This window comes from Scyliorhinus canicula, chromosome 15, assembly GCF_902713615.1.
Source record: "Scyliorhinus canicula chromosome 15, sScyCan1.1, whole genome shotgun sequence".
Classification (NCBI taxonomy): Eukaryota; Metazoa; Chordata; class Chondrichthyes; order Carcharhiniformes; family Scyliorhinidae; genus Scyliorhinus; species Scyliorhinus canicula.
In genome coordinates, this window is record NC_052160.1 from 27,025,565 (window position 1) to 27,046,239 (window position 20,675).

General features: G+C 48.1%; 1 protein-coding gene across 2 annotated transcripts in view; it reads left to right on the top strand.

The window, feature by feature from the left end:
• The window catches only part of srl (sarcalumenin), a 110,991-nt gene that overhangs the window by 79,927 nt on the left and 10,389 nt on the right, over positions 1-20,675 (top strand). Inside the window, exons 4-5 of one of the 2 annotated variants that reach the window (XM_038820153.1) lie at positions 5,435-5,530; positions 16,360-16,392. In XM_038820153.1, coding sequence (XP_038676081.1) covers positions 5,435-5,530; positions 16,360-16,392 — 129 coding nt within the window. The remainder of the gene's footprint in view (positions 1-5,434; positions 5,531-16,359; positions 16,393-20,675) is intronic. The other variant, XM_038820154.1, reaches the window with a different exon arrangement.

The following is a 20,675-nucleotide window of genomic DNA, read 5'->3' on the forward strand; positions in this document are numbered from 1 at the left end:
CATTTGGTACAGTTTTCATAACTGTTTTGCGAGTACTCCAACCCAACTGCTTCGGCTTCGTTTTAATGGTTTTCAGCGCGACATTTTTTCCTTTCTTCCAGTCGATCTGGTAGCCTGTGCACCCGTGATTTCTAGTTCGACAAAGAATGAAGATTTAAGCTTGTCAGGTCGCCATTGTTGCTGGTATACTTTCGTAATTACTTCATTTGTAAAATAATCAATAGGCTCAAACTTAAACTCCAGAGTGAAGCTCATCGCTGTTCACGCTCTGAACATTCACATCTTGTAGATGCATTAATACGGGCTCATATGCTCCTGTATCGTGCTACTGACTACATACACCTTCTTGAAGACTGTTAACAAAAGTCTGGAATGTCCTTTGGATCTTCCGACTCTTCATCTGGTTTGTTGTCCGCCTGGGCGTCTGCTGTTTCCTCAGCGAACGACTGCACTATCATACCTGTTTGGGATTTGTAACGTTCGGCTGGCCACCCGCTGTCTGGAACGTACAGCCGCTCAACTAATGCTCAAGGCCTCACATGCATCCGCTCTTATGATGGACTCGATTTTCATGTCCACAATGTGAAACGGTAACATGCACGTTGTGTCGTGCACGCCTAGTTCAAGTTCACATTCACCCAACGTCTCAATCTTTTTCCTACTGTAGCCTATCGGCAGTCCGGTCGATCAATGACTTTTGGCTACCCATTCAGCCTGTGCAAAGCGGACCGACTGAGGAGCTTGGCCCTCGTTTCCATGTCGAGGTTGCATCGTACCAATGAGTCATTCATCCACACTGACATTTTCCATCTGGTTTCGATGCCATCAGGTTTGTTCTTACTGGACTTCCGGTTGCGGTGATGACGTGTTAAGCCGCACATTTGGGAGCTCCCGATTTTAACGGACTTTTGGGCTCTTTTTAGAGCCCCAAATGGTGCTTTTTTGACGTTTCCCGGTGGGGGAAGGTGTTGGGAGAAACATTCTCCGCAATTTATGTCTAAAAATCGAAGTGGAGCAAGGAGAAAAACGGCAGCAGCTCCCCAGAAAAAACGGGGGAAGGAATCCAAAATGGTGGCCGGCGGAGCACCCGAGGACTGGTGGAAGTGGGCGCAGGAGCAGCAAGCTGCTCTCCTGCGCTGTTTTGCGGGGCTGAAGGCTGAGTTGCTGAGCTCACTGAAAGAAACAACCAGCAAGCTGATGGAGACCCAGACGACCCAGGGTGCTGCCATCCAGGAGTTGCAGCAACAGGCCGCTGAACGAGAGGAGGAGGCCGTGATCCTCGTGGGTAAGGTGGAGGTGCACGAGGCACTCCATAAGAAGTGGCAAGACCGCTTTGTGGAGCTGGATCTCCGCATGAGGCGGAAGAATTTAAGGATCTTGGGCCTTGCGGAGGGTCTGGAGGGGTCGGATCTGCCGACCTATGTGGCCAGCATGTTGAATTCGATGGTGGGGGCAGGGTCGTTCCCTCTGCCCCTGGAGCTGGAGGGAGCCCACAGAGTACTGGCCAGGAGGCCCAAGGAGAATGAATCCCCCCGCGCGGTGCTGGTGAGGTTCCATCGGTTCAGGAATCGGGAGTGTGTGCTGCGCTGGGCCAAGAAGGTGAGGAGCAGCAAGTGGGAGAATTCGGTAGTACGGATCTACCAGGACTGGAGTGCGGAGGTGGCTAAGCGGCGGGCCGGGTTTAACCGGACGAAGGAGGTGCTTCATAAGAAGCACGTAAAGTTTGGGATGTTGCAGTCTGCGCGCCTGTGGGTAACTTATCTGGATCGGCACTACTATTTTGAGTCCCTGGAGGAGGTGTGGGCCTTTGTGCTGAAGGAGAAGCTGGACTCTAACTAGGGGTTGGGGGTTGCGGGGTCGGTTGTATTGTTATATTGCTGGTTTTTGCTGTTGTTGTGTTTTCTGTACTTTTGTAATTTTGACATGTTTTCTTTATGTGGGTTTTGCTCTGTTTTATGGGGGGGGGGAGGTGGGGTATGGTCTGAGGTTTGTATTTTGCGGGGGATGTTGGGGGTTTGTTGTATTCTATATGGGGTTGGGGGATGGGATGGGGCTGGTATTTGGGAGCTGCGTCAGTAGGGTGGGGTGGGGCAGTGCGAAAGCACGGGCTTTCCTCTGGTTTCCGGCGTTGCGGGGCTGGAGGGGTGGAGCTGGCGGTGGGGGCGGGGCCTCTACTGGTTTTTCCGCGCTGGAGCGGTGCCAAGGGGAATGGCAGGAGGGGGGATGATCCCACGTCGGGAGGGGTCGAGTTTTGGCGGGGTCAGCAGAAGTCAGCTCCGGGTTGCTGCTGGTAGGGTCAGGAAGGAGCCGGTGTGGGCCGGGGGGGTAGAGGGGAGGTGCTGTCGCCGTGGGGACTGGGTCGGGCGGGGTGTGCTGGCCTGGTGCGGGCAGTCGACGGGCTATGGCCAGTCGGCGGGGTAGGGCGGTGGGATGCCCTCTGATCCGGTTGGTCACCTGGAATGTGAGAGACTGAACGGGCCGGTTAAGCGGGCTAGGGTATTTGCTCATTTGAAGGGGCTGAATGCAGATGTGGCGTTGCTCCAGGAGACCCACCTGAAGGAGGCGGACCAGGTCCGTCTGAGGAAAGGGTGGGTAGGGCAGGTTTTCCACTCCGGGTTGGATGCGAAGAACCGGGGAGTGGCGATTCTGGTGGGGAAGAGGGTGTTTGAGGCATCTGAGGTGGTGGCGGATAAGGGGGGTAGGTTTGTTATAGTGAGGGGTAGGCTACAGGGAGAGAAGGTGGTATTAGTTAATGTGTATGCCCCAAATTGGGATGATGCGGGCTTTATGAGGCGTATGCTGGGACATATCCCGGACCTGGAGGCGGGGGGGGGGGGGGGGGGGGGGGGGGGGGGAATGATCATGGTGGGGGTTTATAGGGTTTATTCCAGAATAGACTTTTTCGTGGTGAGCAGGGGATTGATTCCGAGGGTGGAGGAGGTCGAGTATTCGGCCATTGCAATCTCCGACCACGCTCCGCATTGGATGGATTTGGAGATGGGGGAGGTACGGGACCAGCGCCCGTTGTGGTGTCTGGATGTGGGGTTGTTGGCGGAGGAGGAGGTGTGCAGGAGGGTCCGGGGAAGTATTGAGGGGTACCTCGAGGTTAACGATACGGAAGAGGTCCGGGTGGGGATGGTCTGGGAAGCCCTGAAGGCAGTGATTCGGGGGGAGCTGATATCCATCCGGGCCCACAGGGATAGGATGGAGAGGAGGGAGAGACTGGTGGGGGAGCTCCTGGAGGTGGATAGGAGGTACGCGGAGGCACCAGAGGAGGGATTGCTGGGGGAGAGGCGTAGCCTACAAGCTAGGTTTGATTTGTTAACCACTAGAAAGGCGGAGGCACAGTGGAGGAAGGCACAGGGGGCGGTGTATGAACATGGTGAAAAGGCGAGTAGGATGCTGGCGCATCAGCTCCGCAAGCGGGATGCGGCTAGGGAAATTGCTGGAGTGAGAGATAAGAGTGGGAATGTGGTGCGGAAGGGGGCAGAGGTGAATGAGGTCTGCAAGGATTTTTATGGGGAACTGTACCAGTCGGAGCCACCGGTGGAGAGGAAGGGAATGGAGAGTTTTCTCGACGGGCTATCTTTCTCGAAGGTGCAGGAGGAGCAGGTGGAAAGGCTGGGGGCGGCGATTGAGCTGGAGGAGCTGGTTAAGGGGATTGGGCAGATGCAGTCTGGGAAGGCGCCGGGGCCAGACGGGTTCCAGGTGGAGTTCTATAAAAAGTATGTGGACCTGGTGGGCCCCCTGTTGGTACGGACGTTTAATGAGGCACGGGAGGGGGGGGGGGGGGGGGGCTTTGCCCCCAACAATGTCGCGGGCGCTGATTTCCTTAATCCTAAAGAGGGATAAGGGCCCCCAGCAGTGTGGTTCGTACAGGCCCATATCTCTCCTTAATGTAGACGCCAAGTTGCTGGCAAAGATCCTGGCCACCAGGATTGAGGACTGTGTGCCGGGGTGATACACGAGGACCAGACTGGTTTTGTTAAGGGAAGGCAGCTGAACACGAATGTACGGAGGTTGCTAAATGTCATTATGATGCCGGCGATTGAGGGGGAGGCGGAGATAGTAGTGGCGCTGGATGCGGAGAAGGCATTCGATAGAGTGGAGTGGGGGTACCTATGGGAGGTGCTGGAGAGGTTTGGATTTGGAGAAGGGTTTATTAAGTGGGTGAGGCTACTGTATGAGGCCCCGATGGCGAGTGTAGTTACTAATGGGAGGAGGTCGGATTACTTCCGGCTCTACCGAGGTACCAGGCAGGGGTGCCCCCTGTCCCCCTTGTTGTTTGCACTGGCAATCGAACCTTTGGCGATGGCGTTGAGGGAGTCAGGAAGGTGGAGGGGTTTGATGCGGGGTGGGGAGGAACATCGGGTGCCGTTGTATGCAGATGACCTGTTACTGTATGTGGCGGACCCAGTGGGAGGGATGCCGAGGGTGATGGAGCTGTTGGCTGAGTTTGGGGCCTTTTCAGGCTATAAACTGAATCTGGGCAAGAGTGAGGTGTTTGTGGTGCACCCCGGGGACCAAGAGGAGGGAATTGGAAGGCTCCCGTTTAAGAGGGCAGAGAAGAGTTTCAGGTCCCTGGGGGTGCAGGTGGCCAGGAGCTGGGGGACTCTTCACAACTCAATTTCACCAGGCTTGTGGAGCAGATGGAGGAGGAAATCAAAAGATGGGATATGCTGCCACTGTCGTTGGCGGGGAGGGTGCAGTCCATCAAAATGACGGTGCTCCTGAGGTTCTTGTTCCTGTTTCAGTGTCTGCCCATCTTCATCCCCAGGGCCTTTTTCAGGAGGGTGACTAGTAGCATTTTGAGCTTTGTGTGGGCGCGTGGGACTCCGAGAGTGAAGAGGGTCTTTCTGGAGTTTCTGGAGCCAGCGAAGGTTTACCAGGCAATTCCTGGGATAGTGGGACTGTCATATGAGGAGAAACTAAGTCGGTTAGGATTATATTCACTGGAGTTTAGAAGAGTGAGAGGGGTTCTCATAGAAACAGGATCAGCTATGATCATAATGAACGGCAGAACAGGCTCGAAGGGCCAAATGGTCTACTTCTTCTATTTTCTATGTATATTTCTAACATTCAAGGCTGCTTTTAAGTCATCAGCTTTTCTGGAGCGGTTGTTTGGTTCTGGTTAGTTTTGCAAATTGGCACCTACGTTGCATTTAGCCACGAGGTTGATTAGTGGAGGTGTGGGGTGAGAAATATTCTAGGGATGTGAGGAATAGTTTGGGCATGCCAGGCAATTTTGGTAGGTTCGCTTTATACTTTTGGGGGTTAGTGAACATTTATACAGAGCAGTGGGGTGCAGTCCGTTGGAGGATATATTGAATAATGCTCTGAAAGGCAGTGTTATTGGTGGACTCACCAATGTTTATTGGTGTTTTCTTGTCCTTTATATACATCTTGTGTGTTCCCCATTCCATCTCCTCACTAGGTGTACTACAGCGGTTGCGGAAGATATATCACAATGCTATTAAACCCATGGAGCAAGCATACAAGTACAATGAGCTGAGACAACATGAAATCACAGGTAGGACAGGAGGAAAATGCATATGTATGGACGTTGGATGAAGATGTGAATTGTGACAAAACTTAAAAATGTGGCAAAATTAAAAAGAGCTGATCATATCAGACTGTTGACTTCCAACAATTATGTACACAGGTGGCAAACATTATAAAACCTACAATCTAATTGAGAAAACCAGAGTTTCAATTATACAACTGTGTCAAAAAGAGAACCTTATCATCCACTTAAAGTGGCTGCAGCATAATTATTATTTAATTAGAACAATTTGCTATTGGTCCTGTTCCTCATACCCTAGAAATGTTAACACCTAAAGTCAATGGCATTGAAAAGAAAAGCAATTAATTGTGAAAATTGATGATACTGTGAAGCCCTCCAGTGTTGTGTCAGTTATTATGAGCGAACATTCCATGAAGCTAAAGTTGAGTAAAGTGACATACAGTGAATAACAATTGATAACAGTCAGGTAAGAGCGCTGCCATATTGAATGGGATATTCAGCAGATCATAATTTTCACAATATCCATCACTCTCTATGATATAATAATTTGACCAGTCAATCAGCATCTCAAAAGGAAAGCATGTTTGATGAAGATCAGATCTAGGCAGGTTTGGCCACAGGGCCTCTACCTGCTCCATCGCTGAGACCTGGCTTCTGCATTATTGATTGATCCTAAGGCACTGGCTAATCAAGGGATTTAGAGGGTGCTGCAGTCTACTCGAAGGAAGATGTTTCCAGCTTCAAGTGAACCAAAATGATCTTATTTGGGATAGTTCCCTAGTGCACCCTTTTATTTAAATATATTTGAGCTCAGAGGGGAAGTTTTATTCAACATTGGGTCCATTTCTGTGCCAAGCAGCTTTTGTTGCTGATACTAGCTGTGGTGTAGCCCTGAAGTGTGAAGGGGCGACAATATAGGTTAACAGAGAAAATCTTTGGATGCATACCAGCATAAGTCCAGAACATGTGGAATGTCAGTGGCAAAACATCTCACCGAAGAGGCTGAACTGTATTCAAACACCTGTGGTTCTGGTGGCTGAGGAATTTCAGATAATGCATCTTCATTTCTTTGCCAATTTGTTCATATTATGCGGCATTAATAAATTCTGAAAGAAATTCTAAAGTGTGGTGCATGTGTCAGAATGTTAAGCAAGTGCTCATTGTTAAAGTGGAGGGTAAGCCAATTCATATCACTCCTATGCAGCATCTCTCATTACAGCACTAGACTGTCAGGATAGATTATGCATTTGTCTCTGGAGATGAACTTGAGCTCACAACCTTCTGACTCTGAGGCATGAGAGCATTTCCGATATTACGTTTTATTCTGTGAAACGTCAGTTCCAACCATAACAGTGTGGCCTGGTTTTCACAGATGAAAGTATTATCAGTGAAACCTGTTTATTTTCAGTTTAGATATGGGAGCAGATTCAAGAATAATCCGACTCAATGTTTGTAGTCAAATGACTTCTGTTTTTACAGTCAGAGTTATTTGGTTATAAAGGAGCACTCCAGAAATGATGATTTAGGGATGTAGTGCTGAAGCACTCTGGTCTTTGCCTCAACCTCTGACGCATGCATTCCTACACTCCCCAGTTTATTGTTACTGTTTATCCTGTGACTGGTTCCCACGTCATCGCTTTCAGAACTGAAATTGTTGAACTAGCCGTTCAGTTACAGACCTGAATGATTTTCAAAATTGAAGATTAAAAATGACACTTAACGACTTGTGAGGACAAATGCACTGGGTGAGGTGGCACTGACCAGGAACTCAGCCCCTGCTAATGATGCCAATGTCAGTTAAGGTGACAGTATGGGAACTCGTTAGGATTTGGAAGGAAGGTGGAAATCAGCTATTATAGAATCTGCAATGCAGGAGGCCATTCCTCCCACCAAGTATGCACTGGCCCTTGGAAAGAGCACCCTACTTCAACCCACACCTCCACCCTATCCTCGTAACCCAGTAAACCCACCTACCCTTTTTGGACACAGGGTAATTTAGCATGGCCAATCTACCTAATGTGCATATCTTTGGACTGTGGGAGAAAATTGGAGCACCCAGGGTAAACCGAAGCAGACATGGAGAGAAAGTGCAAACTCCACACAGTCACCCGAGGCCGGAATTGAACCCGGTCCATGGGGCTGTGAGGCAGCAGTGCTAACTATCCTATTTTAAAATGGTTCATGTTGAAAAATGCATATGTGTGGACGCTAATGAAAATCTGGACTGTGATGGTCTCACAAGAGAACACAAAAAAAGTGACAAAATATAAAAAGTTTAAAAACAAAACGTTTTTTTATTCCAAACATAACATTAAAAAATTACACAACCATCCAAAAATCAGCTAATGTACAAACAGTTTGTCATTTGCCCCCTTTTTAAACCTTGCCCCCCCCCCCCCCAATCCAGCGCCAAACAAATATTGAAACACAGATATAAATAAATAGCCTCCATCTCATGCAAAATTCCTCCTCTGAACATCTAAGAGAAAAGTTAATTTTCTCCATTTGCAGGAATTCCCCCATCCTTGCTAAAGCCTTTGGTGAATTCGCCGCCAAGTAATCAGAGGCGAAGGCCACGACATCGGCTCCCTCCCCTCCACAGTTCCGAATTTCCAATATTCAAAGAACGCCACCAGCGGGCATGGCCCCACCCTCATGATCTCCGACAATATCTCTAAGATCGATGTCCAAAACTGGACTGGCTTCGGGCAGGACCAGAACATGCATATGTGATACACCGGCTCCCCGCACACCAATTCTCCACCTCAGTGAAGAATCTATTCATCCGCGCCCGCGTCATGTGAGCTCTGTGGACCACCTTGCACTGTATCAGGCTCATATTGGCACACAAGGAAGTCGGGTTTACCCGCTACAAAATTTCATTGCAGGCACCACTCACCCCCAGCTCCTCCTCCCACTTCCCCTTTATTTCTTCTAATGGCTCCTTCACCCTTTCCAGTCGCCACCCGTAGCTATCCGCAATCCTCACTTCCCTCAATACATCATCTGATAACCTCTCCAGTAGGGTATGACTTTGCAGCTGAGGGAATGAAGGAGGCTCCTTTCGCACAAAGTCCCGCACCTGCATGCATCCAAATTCACTTCCCCATGGCAATTGGTACAGCCCCACAAATCCTCCAACCCTGCGAAAAGTCCCTAATCCGTTCAACCCCTCCCTACTCCAACGTGACTTCCATCCTCGCTGGTGTAAACCTATGATTCCCACATATCGAGGTTAGTACCAATATCCCACTACTCCAAAGTAAGCTGGTTCCAGATCTTGAGGGATGCCATCACCACCAGGTTCTCTGAATACCCGGTCAGCGAAAACAGGAAAGGGGCCATCGTTAAAGCCTTAAGCATGCCCCTACACAGGAGGCCACCTCTATCCGCACCAACTGCAACCCCGCCTCCTCCTACCATCGCCGCACCATTCCCACATTCGCTGCCCAGTAATAAAACAAATTTGGAAGAGCCAGCCTCCTCCCCTCCCCCAAATGCTGTCCTCGCTGCAAGAAAGCCCTCCAAATCCTGAGTGTCGTGGCTGCCCACGCAAAGGCTGAAATTGAGGAGGAATATCGGGAGGGACTGAAACAAATACATTGGGAGAATTTTCATCTTTATGGTCTTCATTCTCCCCAACAAGGACAAGGGTCCCACCTCTTTAGATGCCCTCTGCCAACCTGATCAAGCTCCATTTGTGCATTGTAGCCCCATCATGAGCCACCTGAATCCCCAAATACCTAAACCTTATTTTGGCCAGTTTGAACGGCAGAGCTTCCAAGTTGGCACTCTTCCCCTGGGACCCACCAGGAATATTTCACTATTTAGCACATTGAGTTTGTACCCTGAAAAGGTGCTGAACTTCCCGAATAGGCCCATTATCTTCTCTACGCCCACCAGCGAGTCTGAGACACAAAGCAACAGGTCATCCACATAAAGCGACACCCTGTGCTCCCTACCTTCCCTTTCAATATCCTTCTATTCCTTTGATGCCACAATGTGATAGCCAGATGCTCAATAGCCAACGCAACCAAGAGTGGGAGCACCGGGCATTGCTGTCTCGTGCCCCTATGCAGTTGGAAATATCCCGAGCTCATTGCATTCGTCCTTCCACTCGTGTGGGGCGGCATATAGCAGCCTCACCCAAGAGATGAACGCAGACTCAAACTCAAATCGCCCCAGGACCTCAAACAAGTACCTCCATTCTACCTGGTCAAAATCCTTCTCCGTATCCATTGAGATCATAGAATCTACGGCATGGAGACAAGCCCTTTGGCCCAAACCGGTCCATGCCAACCAAAAAGCCCATCTAAGCTCACCCCATTTTCCTACATTTGGTCCGTATCCCTCTAAACCTTGCCTATCCATGTATCTGGCCAAATGCCCTTTAAATGGTGTCAATGTCCCTGCCTTAACCACTTCCTTCGGCAGCTCATTCCACATATATACCATCCTCTGTGTAAAACAAGTTGCTCCTCAGGTTCCCATTAATTCTTTCCCCTCTTAACTTAAACTTTTGCCCTCTAGTTCTTGACCCCATCCCCAATCCTGGGAAAAAGACTGAGTGCATTCACCCTATCCATGCCTCTCGTGATACACCTCTATCAGATCACCCCAGTCTCCTATGCTCCAAAGGAAAAAGTCCTAGCCTGTCCAATCTCTCCCTATAACTCAGTCCTTTGAGTCCTGGCAACAGCCTTGTAAATCTCTTCTGCATTCTCTCCAGTTTAATAACATCTTTCCGATAGCAAGGCAACCAAAACTGAACACAATACTCCAGGTGCAGCCTCACCAACGTCCTGTACAACTGCAACATAACTTCCCAACTTCTCTACTCAATGCCCTGACTGATGAAGGCAAGCATGCCAAAAGTTTTCTTCACTGCCCTATCTACCTGTGACTCCACCTTTAGAGAACCGTGCACCTGAACGGTCTGTCTGTTCCACGATACTTCCTAAGGTCCTACCATTTACCGTGAAAGTCCTACCTTGATTTGACTTTCCAAAATGCAACACCTCACATTTATCTGTACTGAACTCCATTTGCCATTTCTTGGCCCATTTGGTCAGCTGATCAAGATCCTGCTGCAATTTTTGATAACCGTTCTCACTGTCTACAATATCACCTATTTTAGTGTAATCTGCAAACTTACTCATCATGCCTTGTACATTTTTATCTATATCAACGATTTGGATGACAAATAGCAATGGGCCCAGCACTGACTCTTGAAGCACACCACTAGTCACAGGTCTCCAGTCCGACAAGCATCCTTCCCCATGACCCTCTTCCTTCTCCCATCATGCCAATTGTATATTCAATTTGCCAGCTCTCCCTGGATTCCATGTGATCTGACCTTCCAGAGCAACCTACCATGTGGAACTTTATCAGAGGCCTTACTTAAGCCCATATAAACTACATCCATTGCCCTACCCTCATCAGCCTTCTTGGTTACTCTAATAAATTTGTACGTTATGATTTCCCATGCACAAAGCCATGCTGACTGCTCCTAATCAAACCGTCTTTCCAAATGCCTATATATTTTATCCCTCAGAGTCCTCGCTAGTAACTTATCCACCACAGATGTTAGGCTGACCGGTCTATAATTCCCAGGTTTTTTTTGCTGCCCTTCTTAAATAAGGACACAAAATTTGCTACCCTCCAATCTTCTGGTACCTCACCAGTGGCTAACGATGATGGAAATATCTCATTCAGGGCTCCCGCAATTTCTTCTCTAGCCTCATGCAGTGTTCTTGGATACACCGGAGATAACAAATTCTGGCTGTGTCCCCAGATTTAGCCATCACCACATTCAACAACCACCTAATGTTGCTTGACAATTGTCACCCTTGACAAAACCTGTCTGATCTTCAGAAACCATCTCTGCCACACACCCCTCCAGTCGCCAAGACCTTAGCCAGAACCTTCACATTGGTATTCAGCAGGGAAATGGGCCTATACAACCCACATTCCACACGTTCCTTATCCTATTTTGAATTAAAGAGATCAAAGCCTGCGCTAACATAGCCGGCAACTCACCCCCGTGCCAACGAATCATTGTACATCACCAGGAGATACGGTGCCAACGCTGCCGTGAATTGTTTATAACATTTTGACAGAAAGCCATAGGGCCTTGGTGCCTTCACCAATTGCATCAGCCTAATGGCCTCCATTATCTCCTCCAATCCCAATGGCGCCTCCAATCCCTGTCCCTCCCCCCTCTACCTCCAGGAATTCCAACTCATCTAGAAACTGCTCCATCTCCACGTCCTCCCCCTGGGGCTCGTAACTATAAAACCCTCGAGAAGTCCTTGAATTCCTTGTCGGCGCTGCCCCCATCTCTCACCTGCACTATTTCCCACGTGGCTGACTGTTGTCTCAGCTGTTGGGGCAGCAGGCGGCTGGCCTTTTCCCCATACTCAAAGCACACTCGCCTTGAACACCGGAGCTGACCCACCATCTTCCCTGTCAACATCTGATCAAACTCCACCTCACTTTCTTTCATTCCGCTAGCAACTCTCTAGTCAGTGCCAGAGTACCGCCGGTCCTCTTGCATCATGGCATCCACCAACATCTGTCTCTCCACCATCTCACCCTTGCCCCTGTGGGCCTTATAAGATACTACCTCCCCCTGGATAACTGCCTTCAATGCTTCTCAAAACGTGAAGCGTGAGACCTGGTTTTGGTTGAACACCATATAGTCCTCTATCGCCAAGGCGATCTTTTTGCAGAACTTCTTGTCCGCTAGGAGCGCTAAATCAAACCTCTATGGTGGCTCTGGTCCTGACCTGTTTCAAACCTCACGTCCACATTGTGTGGTGCATAGTCTGATATTACAATTGCAGTATGTTCCACTCCCACAATCCCCCGGAGTATAGATTCCCCATCACGAAAAAATATTTTTGGGAGAATACTTGATACACATGAGAGAATGAAAGTAAAATCGGCAGGATTCTCCGCCGGCAGGATTCTCCGTTTGCCAGTGCCTAGGGGTTTCCCGACGGCATGGGGCTGTCCCACAACAGGAAACCACGTTGACCAGCTGGCATAACAGAGAATACTGCCGGCGGGTCGGAGCAGAAATGTGCGCGGCGGGGTGGAGAATCCCGCCGAGGCTCTCCCAGATGCTGGATCCATCCATCCACCTCCCCACCATCTGATCCATAAATACTCCCAACTCTTTCGCCATTCCAGACGTTACCAATGACTTGGGGCTCAACCTAGGATCTAAAACACAATTGAAATCGCTCCCCCATAATGAATTAGTGCAAGTCTAAGTCCGGAATGGCCACCAGCATCTTCTCAATGAATTCCCTATTATCCCAAATAGGCAGATAAATATATTAACTAAGGTGACTGGCAGCCCTGCCTGCCAAGGCCCCCTCACCATCACGTACCATCCTCCTGGGTCCCGCACCTCGCTGGCCGCCATAAATACACAATCTTCTTACTAAACAGAATCATGACCCCTCTCAACTTAGAATCAAACTCTGAGTGGAACATCTGCCCCACCCATCCCTTCCTCCATCTTGTCTGGTCCTTCACCCTCAGGTGCGTCTCCTGCAGGAAAACCATGTTGCCTTTAAACTTTTCAAATGAGCAAGCACCAGGGATCGTTTAACTGGGCCATTTAACCCCTGCACGTTTGGCGTCACTATCCTCCCCGGGGGCCTCTGATCCCCCTCCTATATTAATAATGCCCACCATCCCAACCTAACAAGAAGCTCCCAATACTTCCAAGGCCAACTCTCATTTGGGCCCACCCAAAATGGCCACCCCCTCCATGCTCACTTAAACCCTGCCACAAAGCCACCTGCTTCACTGACTCCTCCTCCCCAAGACTCCAGCTTGAATGCCACCTTGGCCATGTTAAAGCCCGCTCTCCGTATGGCCAAGTTGAATTCAATGTCCTGTTAGATCCGTATCGGATTTCCCTCCCAGCTACAGTCTTGTGCCGCCTTTGCCCACCTCAAAATTCACTCCTTCTCTTGGAACTTATGCATCTAGACGATCACCACCCGCAGCAGCTCCCCCTCTCTAAACCTCTGCCACAGCAACCGTTGGGCTCGATGCACCTCCAGGGACAACTCAAAGGCCCTCTTCCTCGATCAGCCTCACAAACATCCTCACCACATCATGGCACTCATTCCCTCAAACCCCTCTGGCAGACCAACAATTCTCAGGTTCTACCATCTGGATTGATTCACTGATCATCCACCCTCAACACCTTGCAGGCCTTTCCCAGCAATGCCATCTCCATATCCACGATTCGATCACTATGGTCAGACACCACGCTTTCCACCTCATGGATTGTCGCGCCCTGTGATTCCAACTGCTGCTCCACCGGCTTCAAAATCTCACAAAGAGGGGCTACTGTTCCTCAATCGCCTTGGACTGGTCCTCCTGCGACTCTTGCTGATGTCTCTTGAATTCCCCAGTGAAGAACCATCAACTGCTCCACCGGCAGTGGGGTAGGTGACGACGACACACCCAACTTCGCCATACTTTCAGTTGCTGTGCCACGAGGGTGCTCCATGTCTTGAGTTGAAGTTTTATTCGACTTCTGCTGGGTGTTGTAACCCACTGACATTCCCCTATGGAGGAGACACTGACACCCTCCAATTATTCTGCACTTTTTCCCGACAAGGCCGGATCGAAAGGGCCAAAACCTAAGCCTCCAAGCGGGAGCCACCTTGTGTGCGACTGATCAGCCAAAATAAAATTTAGTTATGCAAGGCTGTTGATGTTCAACAAGGATTGTAAAATCTGCATTCCAAGTAAGGCTCAAGGGCTTTGATTAAAGAACTGATTGTCAAAAACTGAATTAAAAAATAAATAAATTTAGAGTACCCAGTTATTTTTTTCCAATTAAGGGGAAATTGTTTAGTGTGGCCAATCCACCTAACCTGCACATCTTTGGGTTGTGGGGGTGAAACCCACGCAAACACGGGGGAAATGTGCAAACTCTACACGGACAGTGACCCAGGGCCGGGGTGGAACCTGGGTCCTCAGCGCCATAGGCAGCAGTGCTAATAACAGTCAAAAATTGAAACAATGTTGTTTTCGATCTTTTGTGTTCAAACATCATTTATTTTCATTACTGACATGACCATGGGTGCTGTCTTGATGACATAATGATCCTGAAAGATCATTCAGACATTTTGAAACCCAATAGTTATGGGTGGGTGTCTCCTTTAAAGATGAATACCTGAAAATAAAGTTTTAATATCAGCCAATGTTCCTTCTTTGACTGTTCTAGAAATTAAGAGTGTGGAGAGAATTCTACGGGTCTAGACAATGTGATGCTCTCCACAGGTAAATATTGTACAACACCAATACTGTGGGCTATGCACACGGGCTATGAAACAGACTCTGACTCCCTTTGCATCCTGATGAGACTGTGCCAAGTTGGCTGGAGTCAATGGTGGTTGGGGCAGCATGTGAGGAAATGGAACCTTGAAGTTAAACAGACCAGTTATAAGCAACGTGTTCTTGTAGAAGTTCAGAGATGCCCAGGAATATTATTTTAACATTATGTACAGTACCAGTCGGCTTTAATGAGTTTTGTGTCTTGGGCATTTTCCTCTTGCACTGCCCTCCCAGAAGGTAAAAACAGTTCAGACTTGTATTCGTATTTCCCCCTTTTACTGGTGTTCCATTTTAAAGTATACAAGACCAGTATTCTTTTTCCCCATTTTACTCTTCTGTAGTATTCATGACTTCACTGACAGAGAAGGAATCAGGGACTCATGGGTTATTTTATCGATCGTTTAAAGTCTATACTCAACCATTCTACCTGGCCGACTTTAACCCGGCCTGATCGACTGAAAGAGGCCAGGCAGTTAAAGCTGGCATGTATGACTGACCTACTGATGTCCCGCACCAATTCTTCAGGTTCTAGTTATAACCTGGTCTTCTGAACATGCGAGGGGGACAACCGCTAGAAACCTACGGGGTTCTCCTTTAAAGGAGATCAGAAGACAAAATTGGGGCATGGAATGCTATTTTAACCAAAAGCTTGTGTGGGGAAGCAATTGTGGTTTTACACCAGGATTGCTAAGTGCGAAGTTGTGTCGTGATCGAAATGCCAAATCTCCTTACTTATTTACAATTCCCTTGGGGATGTGTAAAGAGCAGGATTCTTCCTCCAAGCCGCATGAGCTCAGGCTTCTCCCTACCATCCCAGCCTCCACCTTTCCCCCACCCAGGCATCCCCCCCCCCCCCTCTCCCCAGGCATCCTTCCACTTACCACCCTTCCCCAACTCTCCCATTGGCAAGGTCCTCTTGAAACTGCCTCTTGGGTGCCCTCCCTTTTGTCCCCAGTGATAGCTTCTGCCTCATGACCCCTGGCCCCACCCCTCCTCCCAGCCAATTTACAGGGATGGGTGGGGTAGGATAGGATGTGGGGAACACTCACTGAGACTCTATAGATGAGGCCTGGAAGTTAAAAATTCCTAAACTGCACAATCCCAAGATGTGGATAGTTTGGCACCCACCTTAATCTGCCCCAACACTGCACCCCCCCCCCTTCCTGGTCCCCAGTTAACATCACAACTGATTTTTCACTTGAAATTTTCAACTGTTCTGGATCAAAGAAACTCCTTTGAGGAAAACAACTCCAATTTTAGAAGTTATGATAAGCACACAACTCTTGCATGTAGAAAGGAACAACATGTTTAAACGTCTAAGTTTCCAGTCCAGCTTCCATGTATTTGTTCAACATTTTGTTGTCACCATTTCTGCCTCTTTCTTCTCTCTTTCTTCACTGATTTCATTTCTTTCCCTTTGCTTGACTCCACTCACTCTGCCTTTTTCTTCCCCTCCCATCTAACAGCCTACCCAGGACGTTCCATGAACTCATTCCAAGGTTGGTAACATTATCTGCCTCTTGCATGCTCAAGCCCAACCTTTTAACTGTTATGGGGCAAAAAGGCAGTAACACAGCTGAGCAAGCATGCAACTTGGTTGGAGAAATGCCGTTGGAAAGTGACCAGAAATTAATCCTCCGGCGGCCAACGGCTTCTGCTTAAATCAGACTCCACCGATCACATTTCCCGGCTATGCAGTGTCTGTACGTCTGTCATGTTCAGGGCCCCTCCCAATATGAAAGTACGCAGGGGCTTTGATGTTTTGGCCAACATTTGAATAACATGTACGAAATGGTTTAATATCTCAGAATATTGAGCAAGTCCAGTGAACACATACTGACAGCCATGGGATAAAATTAGTCTATCAATCCCGAGGGACTTGCTTTTATCACGCCGAGACTCGACGTTATGTGTAAAAAGAAGTCATTGTAATGACCCAAGGAACAAGTTTTTGGGGGAATAAATTGACAAGCTCCCTGGTCCCAGTAACAAAACATCAACTATTAGAGCAAAACCCAATCGGCAGCAAATTCGCCACGAGCTTCATGCAAATTGGTGGGACGCGCGGAGGATGGGAGATGTCACTATGGGATTGGGAATTGTAAATCGGGTTTGTAGAATAAGTAACTGGTGTAGACTGAGCTTCCCCCACTCCCATCACCCAGGTAGGTGGGCAATTCTCAGTAATTCACCTACTGTCTGGTTAGCCCAGGAAGCTCACAGGAGATCCACAGGGGGTGGCTATAATGGGAAATGTGATTGCCCCACCAATCCAGTGAGTTTCAGGATCCGACACATTGCCAGTAAATTCAGAGAGGCCCGTGCTAGCCTCAGTGTTTGATGAGGCAGTGTTAGGAATCTAACCCCAGCCGTACCTGCCCTGAGCAGATTCGATGCCGACACTAGGTTATAAAAAGTGGAACCGACTCAGAAAACAAAAAAAAATTGACGTTGAATTTCAGCTGAAGCAAAGTATGAAGAAAGAACGTTAGGAAGAGGCAGTATTTTCATGAATAAATATTCCGCCCCAGCGCTTACCTGAGTTTAGAAGCATGGAGGTCCAAACACAGTGGAGAAAGCTGTGTTAAATCCATATTCTGAAGGTGTGATATGGATTTGAGGCAGTGTTTACTAATGCTTACTGATCAGCAGATGACAGGTTACAGTACAGGACCGTGTGCATGTTACCTTTTATCAACACGTGAAGTTTGTGTGCAAGTGCACTCGTCACTCTAGCTCAGTTCCTGTCCCTGTGGACAGAGCAATTTACACACATCCCACTGTGCATCAGCAAGAAGCTGGTCGACATATTTTGCCGTCGGTGCGGCAATCGACAAGGGTCCTCAGTGGAGGAATACGTACTGTAGTATTTGTATTAAAACATGTTAAGGGAGATTTTCCTAGCTCTGCACCCAGGCATATTGGATTGCTTGACCAAAAAAGTGGCTGGGAGTGAACCCGCCCCATATTCCACCTGTTTTACTCAGAGGATCGACCAGGTGAAACCGGGCGCAGGCCCAGGGAAATCATCCGTGGGGGATTATTTAAAAAAATAAAATATTGGCGCATTCTGCTCTTTAGGTTGTTTGGATTGGAGGTGAGCTGGTAAGCTTCCATGTTTGAAAATACTAACATGCCAGATATATCTGAGCCCTGATGTTACTGTCATAATAAACACAGATAATGCAGGAAATTTCCCAGATGTCTCGGAATAAAACTTGACAGGTCCTGTTTGAGTTTCCCTGATGGAGGTTTGTGCCCAGTTTCCGTGGCAGCCACTAGGCTTCCTGCCAGAAGCACCACTGGGAAATTTGCCCCTCATCTGAACTGCTCAAAACTCCACACTATTGGCTGGAGCGGTGAGCGACACCACCGAGATATTCAATTGGCGCTGCAATGTTCAAACACGCCCTATCTCTTAGATTCCTTGGAAAGTCTGTTCAGCTTCTCACTGAATTTCTTCACGTTGTCCGCCTCCACTTTCTAGCGCACTCGGCTCACTCTGCAAAGCAGGCGGGATCCTCGCTCCTTCAGCAAGTTCACCATGGCTCCTCTGTACTGGGTGCGCCAGCTTAACAACGTGCTCTCAAATCTCTCAATTCTTCAACCTAGTTAGCTTCCAGTGTGTTTCCCCAATGGAATTTGTCCCAAAATGTCATCACACACGTTCCTGATAATTAAACCCGTCACTGCAGTAAAAAAAAACTCGATCTTTTTTAGTCAATTCCCTTCAGAAGTCTTGAAAAGTAGTCACAGGAAGCGGCCGTTCATTTGAGCATCGGCCCACCTTCCCTCGCTTCGAAATAAAGGAAGTCAAGCTTCCGAGTCAATTGGAGATTGTGCTCCATCCTCAGGGCACAGAACCGCGGCCCTGTGCCGGTCAGTTCAATGGGAGAGACTGTCTGCAATTTTCCAATGCACTCCAGCAGAGTGAGCAATTCACCCCGGGAGAGGAACTGGAAACTCTATCTTCTGCAATTCTCTCAGTGACGCCCCCCTTCTATTTTCTTCAAATTGAAATATTCTCCCACCCTGGTTCAGATGAGAGGGGTTATTAATGGCCAGGACTTCGCTGCCACACTTCCAAATAAATAACTTCATTGCGAAGGACTTTGTGAGAACCTATGGTCACGAAAGGCCTGATATTAATGCAAGCTTCTCTTTCTCTAATGAGGTTTCGTAAACGAACTAAACATTGGCGTCAATAACTTCACAGATGTTAACAGTTACTTAGATCCCTGGCCTCCCTCACACTTCATCCATCAACAATGGTCGTCTGATTCCCACTCGATTGTCTCACTGTTTCAACCTCTCCTTCCCCTAGTTCAATCTTTCTTGCTCTTTCAGTCTGTTTATTTTATTCTTTGCCTTAGTCTTACTCTTGCAATGTATGTTTCGTCTCGATCTGTTTCACTATCTCCTTCTCTCCGTTTCAGTCTCTACTTGTCTTGCTCCCCTAATTTCACGCTGTTTTGGTTTGCTTTCTCTCTGTACTGTTTCTTTAAGCTTCCCTGCATACCTCTCTGGACATTTCCTGAGATCCCTCATCATTTCCTTGGGATCTCTCGATGAACAAAATGACTAAAAAGAAAGTACGAATCTGTGTTCGCATACAGTACAATAATCGGCAACGTGACCCTCCGTACCAGCCCTCACTTCCCTAATACCTCAAACACCATCCTCGTTCAGTAGCCACTAGTTGGAATGAACAGAACCCAGTTAACCTAAGCAAGTAAAGCAGACTCCGATCTGTCTCAGTTAAAAGCCTAACGGGCAATTCCCAATAACACAGGCGGTGTGCTTGCTCGTTGCGTTGTTTGTTCATTGTTTTCTGTAAGAAGTCTTACAACACCAGATTAAAGTCCAACAGGTTTGTTTCAAACACGAGCTTTCGGTTCACCTGAGGAAGGAGCAGTGCTCCGAAAGCTAGTGTTTGAAACAAACCTGTTGGACTTTAACCTGGTGTTGTAAGACTTCTTACTGTGCTCACCCCAGTCCAACGCCGGCACCTCCACATCATTGTTTTCCGTTATTGTTTTGTTCTTTGGTTGGTCTCCTTTGTAATGGTTCAATGTTAGTAACTTCATTGTGTTGTTGCCTCTTTCTTCTCATCGTTTGTATTGTGCTTTGTTGTTGTACGAAGGAATTATTATTAAACTAAAATATATCCCAATAACACAAACGATGTTTCCGAAAAAAGATTACCCATCTTAATCTTCTATCTCTTAAATTAATGGGTCACATTGAGATTTGGATCCTTGATTCATTTCACATCTCTTTTTTTAAATATAAATTTAGAGTACCCAATTTTTTTTTCCAAATAAGGGGCAATTTAGCATGGCCAATACACCTAGCCTGCATATCTTTGGGTTGTGGGGGTGAAACCCAGGCAGACACGGGGAGAATGTGCAAACTCCACACGGACAGTGACCCAAGTCTGGGATTCGAACCGAGTCCCAGTGCTAACCGCTGCGCTGTGTGCGCCCTCATTTCACATCCCTTTAATGGCAATAGCCAATGATGCAAAAGGAATATTTGTCTTTCACGTCCTTGGGAGATTCAAACCAGTTTTAGCCTTCCGTGCCTGGTGAGCACCACAGGAGTTGGAGTGCTTTATCGACCCTCTGAACTGCACTTTGATATAATATAGTAATCTTTATTGTCACAAGTAGGCTTACATTAACACTGCAATGAAGGTACTGTGAAAAGCCCCTAGTCGCCACATTCTGGCTCCTGTTCGGGTACACTGAAGGAGAATTCAGAATGTCCAAATCACCAAACA